Source organism: Aphanomyces invadans (assembly GCF_000520115.1).
Source record: "Aphanomyces invadans strain NJM9701 unplaced genomic scaffold supercont1.29, whole genome shotgun sequence".
Classification (NCBI taxonomy): domain Eukaryota; phylum Oomycota; class Saprolegniomycetes; order Saprolegniales; family Verrucalvaceae; genus Aphanomyces; species Aphanomyces invadans.
Genome location: NW_008580174.1, coordinates 642,543 through 647,505, shown reverse-complemented (window position 1 = coordinate 647,505; position 4,963 = coordinate 642,543). Strand labels below are relative to the sequence as shown.

General features: G+C 58.3%; 1 protein-coding gene across 1 annotated transcript; it reads right to left on the bottom strand.

Annotated features, from left to right (window-relative positions):
• Window positions 1-814: 814 nt before the first annotated feature.
• Window positions 815-4,806, bottom strand: H310_11122 (hypothetical protein). The gene is made up of 24 exons (XM_008877677.1): window positions 4,699-4,806; window positions 4,546-4,638; window positions 4,393-4,494; window positions 4,245-4,343; window positions 4,087-4,194; window positions 3,936-4,037; window positions 3,552-3,889; window positions 3,461-3,509; window positions 3,235-3,417; window positions 3,073-3,192; window positions 2,933-3,028; window positions 2,779-2,877; window positions 2,632-2,730; window positions 2,474-2,572; window positions 2,294-2,395; window positions 2,152-2,244; window positions 2,007-2,108; window positions 1,860-1,958; window positions 1,704-1,805; window positions 1,558-1,659; window positions 1,163-1,503; window positions 1,074-1,122; window positions 993-1,028; window positions 815-948 (listed from the first exon to the last, which is right to left on the bottom strand). The coding sequence occupies exons 1-24, from the start codon at window positions 4,741-4,743 to the stop codon at window positions 919-921; spliced, it is 2,688 nt and encodes an 895-aa protein (XP_008875899.1). The 5' UTR covers window positions 4,744-4,806; the 3' UTR covers window positions 815-918.
• Between the last annotated feature and the right edge of the window lie 157 nt (window positions 4,807-4,963).

Here is a 4,963-nt window from a genome sequence, read left to right as displayed (position 1 = left end):
TTCGACACCTAACAAACGCAAAGCGCGCTGGGAGGTTGTGCTGGCCGGGATGGGTAAGGGCGCTCGATCAAACAGCTACACACCGGCACGAGCCTGACCTCAGCTGCATCGCGAGCCGAAGTCTCAACTTCATGCTATCCAAGTGGCGTTTGCTGCGTCGTCGTCCCCACGAGAACCAAAACGAATCGACGACCGATGGCCAAATGAGAAGGGTCGCCACGAACGACGAAGCACGTTCATGTGCCATTTCTCACACATCCACGTCTGCAGGCATTTCAATCATACCACAACATGGGAGTCTCTGCTGGCATCTGCCAAGACGTGCACGGAAGAGAGGGAAGACGAGTCCCCAGAAATTCCGCTCTCGACGCCCGCGCGCGAACCCACCGTTCAATCTAGTTCATCCCCACACGAATGTCGCGCAAGTGGGCGACACATCGCAGATGTATGTAGGTCGAGTGAGCGCCAATGCCTCGTTGGCAACCGTGTAAACCTTCTCGACAGTAGCGCCACGGGCTCGCCAATCCACCGTTCGTGTCGAGGGTCCACATTGTTGGGAGCATCCGATTTGGCTGAATGCATCTGCGGGAAGAGCCACGGGAAACAAGTTTGAGGGGATCGTGACCGCGCTTATGGCTGCTGTCGCGCTGAGCTGAAGAGCGGTTGGTCTCGATCGAGTGGGCAGGCGCAAACCAATTTCGTTCAAGAGTTGGAGGTATAACCAACGACCACCCCTTGGGCTCCCCAGCTCTACCGCCTTTGTACGACCCCAACATGAACGTTCTAAGCGGGTCCTTGCGCCGTCCACATGCCAGGCAACTACTCGCTTTCATTGCATTGTCCAGCAAACGCATCACGTCGGCTTCAAAATGTATGCCACGCATTGTTCAAAGTTCTCCTGCAGCAGTCGAGTCGACATTACGTGCCCATCGCGTCGGTCGTCTGGATCTACGGCTGCGGCGTCAGCGCCAGGTCCAACAGGTGCCACATACCCTATCGATGGACACTGCGCCTGGCGTTCGAAGTGTCTATGACGCGGCATCATGAGAAGAGTTGCTGGCGACGCAACGCACCCGTCGGCTCTCGCACGCGCTGGGGTCGGTCAAGGGTGGTGATGGCGCCCTACAGCACACTCAGGGGTGGCGACAAATATCGTCCGTACCACGTCGACAAGAGATTCAAGCATTTCTTGTCGATGTACGATGCGACGCTGCAGCCGGTGGCCGCGATCATGGTCGCCAGCAAGCCCTGCGCCACGTCGACCTGCTTGTCTTCAGGAAACTGCAGCATCAGCGCGCGCACAACGTCGCAACGCGTCGATTCGTTCACGACAGAGTACACCCCGCACGGGTCGGCGAAATCGGTCCACGAATGGTCGTAGCTGACGCGCGGGACGACGTGGCCGTCGATCGCAACTTCCACGGGCAAATCCGCGCCTAACAAGAGCGTCGCCGCGCCCCAATTGCCTTCGTGCACAGCAAGTTGGAGTGCCGTGCGATCTTCCTGGACGAAACCATGACGACAAACGTGTGCCGGTTCAAGACCGCCATGACTTACCGTGTCCAGTGCTCCGATCGTTTCAATGTTCCGAGCCAAGAGCGCCGCCACGAGGGTCTCGCTTCCGCCCAACGCGGCCGCGTGGAGCAGAGTGGATTGCCCCTGCCATCGACAAGTGAACCTGGGGTCACGTGCGCCAAGCACACCTTTGGGGTTGGAGCCCACGCGATGCCTGTTGTATCGAGCAGCAACCGAGCCACTTTCAGCCGCTTGTTCGCCACGGCCTCGTACAACGACATGCGCTGGACCTGCAGGTGACGACAACGTCAGCAGAAGGCGCTGTCTGTGGTTGGTGCGCGCACGTCTGGGGGATCGCTCTGGAATATTCCTCGAGTCACAAACAGCTTGACAATGCCCAAGTGTCCGCGCTGGCATGCCACGGTAGCTAGCGCCAGTTCCGTCTACGGCACAACCACGTCATGCAAGGATCGGGCGCGACATGGCCAAACCGGCGATTGCACAGTGCTGGTGAGGGGCTCGTGGGCGATCAACCGGTCCAAGACCGCGCCATGGCCTTTCTCGACCGCTCGTGTAAACGCAGACTTGGTTCCCTGCTTCGCGTTCAGTGCTCGGACAACAAGGGCGACGGCATACCGTGCGCAGCTGAATCGCGGGATGCTTGAGCAGCGTCGACACGATGTCATCGAATCCTTCGTGGCACGCGTGTGCGAGCGCCGACAGTCCGTCCTTGAATATGGTAGCGACGTCATCTTCACAGCATCGCGTCCGACGCTACCTGGTCCAGGTGGTTCACGTCGAGCGATGGAATTGCCAAGAGCATGTCCACGATGTCCGTGTGGTGGTACACTGTTGCGATCGTGAGGGCCAAATCTCCGCACTACAGCGAGACATGGGCGATTTGTCCAAATCCTCTGGCACGTTCGTGTCGCCAAGGAGTCTGTGCCGTCTGTCGTACACAAAGAAGGTTCACGTCCAGGTCAGGCAGCGTCAGCAAGAAGCGCACGACGTCGGTGTTGCCATGCAAACAAGCGGAGAAGAGCGCCGAGTGCCCGTCCTGCCACGTTGTCGCGGGGTTACCGCCTGAGATGTTGCTGACGATGTGCTGCTTCGTACATGGTCGAGGAGGTTGAGTTTCAAGTCGGGCCGCGCGCACAGCAGCCTGACCACAGCCAAGTGACCGTTTTCGCACGCCGCAGTCAACGGGGTTCGCCTCTAAGCCAACGTGGTCATGCCAACGCCATTGGATTCTGTCAAACGGACGGCTGTAGCGACATTCACGTCGATGGATGGGTGGCTGAGAAGAAGCTCGACGACTTCGACGCGCCCGAGACCGGCGGCTAACGTAAGAGGAGGGTGCGACTAGAGCCAATTGTCGGAACGTTGTGGGGCATCGAGAAGGCTTGCGATGACGTACGTAGTTGCACAAGTTGACTTGAATCGATGGCTGGGACAGCAGCAGGGCCACAATGTCGAGGCGCTCTTCGACACACGCCACACACAGCGGCGTATCCTACGGTCCATCCATTCGAACCATGGATGCATCGGCCATCCTACCTGATGATGCGTGAACCGATTCAAGTCGAGCTTTCCGGAACTCGCCAGCGGCAGTTGAGATCGCACCATGTTGATGTCCCCCGACTGACATGCCAGGTAAAACATCTCGTTCGCGCTCACCTACTCGCAGCCATCTAGTCCGCTGCGCCACGCGCGACGTACGCTCGAGTTGAGATGCTGCATGGGCTGCAGCATGATGGACTTTCGTAGGCGAGCGCTAGACCTGTCGGACGATCCAGCGTCACTGCTGACTCCTGGCGGGCGCGACGGTTTGGAAAAATTCAAAGTTGATGCGGCATCGATCGAGGTTTTGTTTGCATGGTCGTCGCCACCACCAGCGAGGTCCTACAAATCGCTGTTACACTCGAATGAGTGGAGCCATGGCAACCTCTTCTCCGTCTGAGCCATCTGCAGCGGCCACAGGGGTCGATGTGGCCCTGTCGTCATGTCAGTGGCCAGCGATGGCATGGACTTTGTACCACAAGGTCAATAGGTTGAGCGATGCCGGGTCAATGTAAGTCCCGACACTTTGGTTGGACGTCGGATGGATGGCTGCGAGCAACGCTTGGGCCACATCGGTTTGTTTCGACTCTGGAAACTGCAGCACAATCGCCCGCACGACGGCGCAGCGGGTCGATTCGTCCACCATTGCAAACGGTCCAGACGGGTCGGCGAAGGCAGTCCAGGAATGCCCAGGACTCGATTTTGGCACCACTTGACCGTGTACAATCTCGATCGGCAAGTCGGCACTCAAGAGACGAATGGCAACTTCCCAGTTGCTTGCTTTCGCCGCGACATGGAGCGCTGATTCGTGGTTCTATCGCATGTCAAGTCAAAGTTGAGGGTGACGGCGAATGAAGTACGCTATCGAGTGCCGCAACGTCGTCAACGCGATGCCCGACGAGCGCGGCCACCATCGCTTCGTTTCCAATTGCCGCCGCTGCGTGGAGCAAGGTCCGTTCGCCCTGCGTATGCGATTGCTGTTTGTCCATGGGATGGATGTGGTGTCGTTACCGGAGGCGTTCGCGCCAACGTGAGCTTGGCAAAGTTGTCGAGAAGCAGGAATCGCGACAACTTGATGCGCTTGTTCGCCAGAGCTTGGTACACTGCCTGCCGTTGAATCTGCACGGCGCTGTTGAGTGATGTGATTCGATGGTGGCGACAAACATTACGTCTGGCGGGTCGTTTTGAAACAGGCCTTTCGTCAGGAGCAGCTTCACCACATCCAGGTGGCCTCGTTGGCACGCCATGACCGCGAGCGGCAATTCTCCCTGCCAAAGCGCAAGTGATGACCATGCGACGAGCAGCTCGATCACGCACCGACGGCAGCACACTGCTTGGTAGGGGAGTGTGCGCGAGCAAATGGTCAAGGATGCCCGAATGGCCCTTTTCAACGGACCGAGTAAATGCGGACTTGGTGCCCTACTCACGACGAAGCTGGACTGACGGCGGCATGGATGGAGGGCGTCGTACCGCCAGTGGTTGGATCGCCGAGTGTTTTAGCAACAGCAACACGATGTCTTCGAATTCTTCGAAGCACGCATGCGCAAGCGCTGAAAAGCCGTCCTGCTCGGTCCAAGTCAGGCGAATCGTGCAGTGTCTGGCATGGTCGAGACGAGTTTTTACTTGATCAAGTTTGTTCACGTCCAGCGACGAGTGTGCCACCAGCATTTCCACAATGTCGATGTGGTGGTACAGGGTCGCCACCGTCACGGCTAAGTCTCCACACTACAGCCCGCACCAAACCTCAACACCAGCTCGGACAAAGTTTGTCGTACACGCAAACTTACACAGAGGACGTTCACGTCCAGGTCAGGCAGCGTCAGCAAGAAGCGCACGACGTCGGTGTTGCCATGCAAACAAGCGGAGAAGAGCGCCGAGTGCCCGTCCT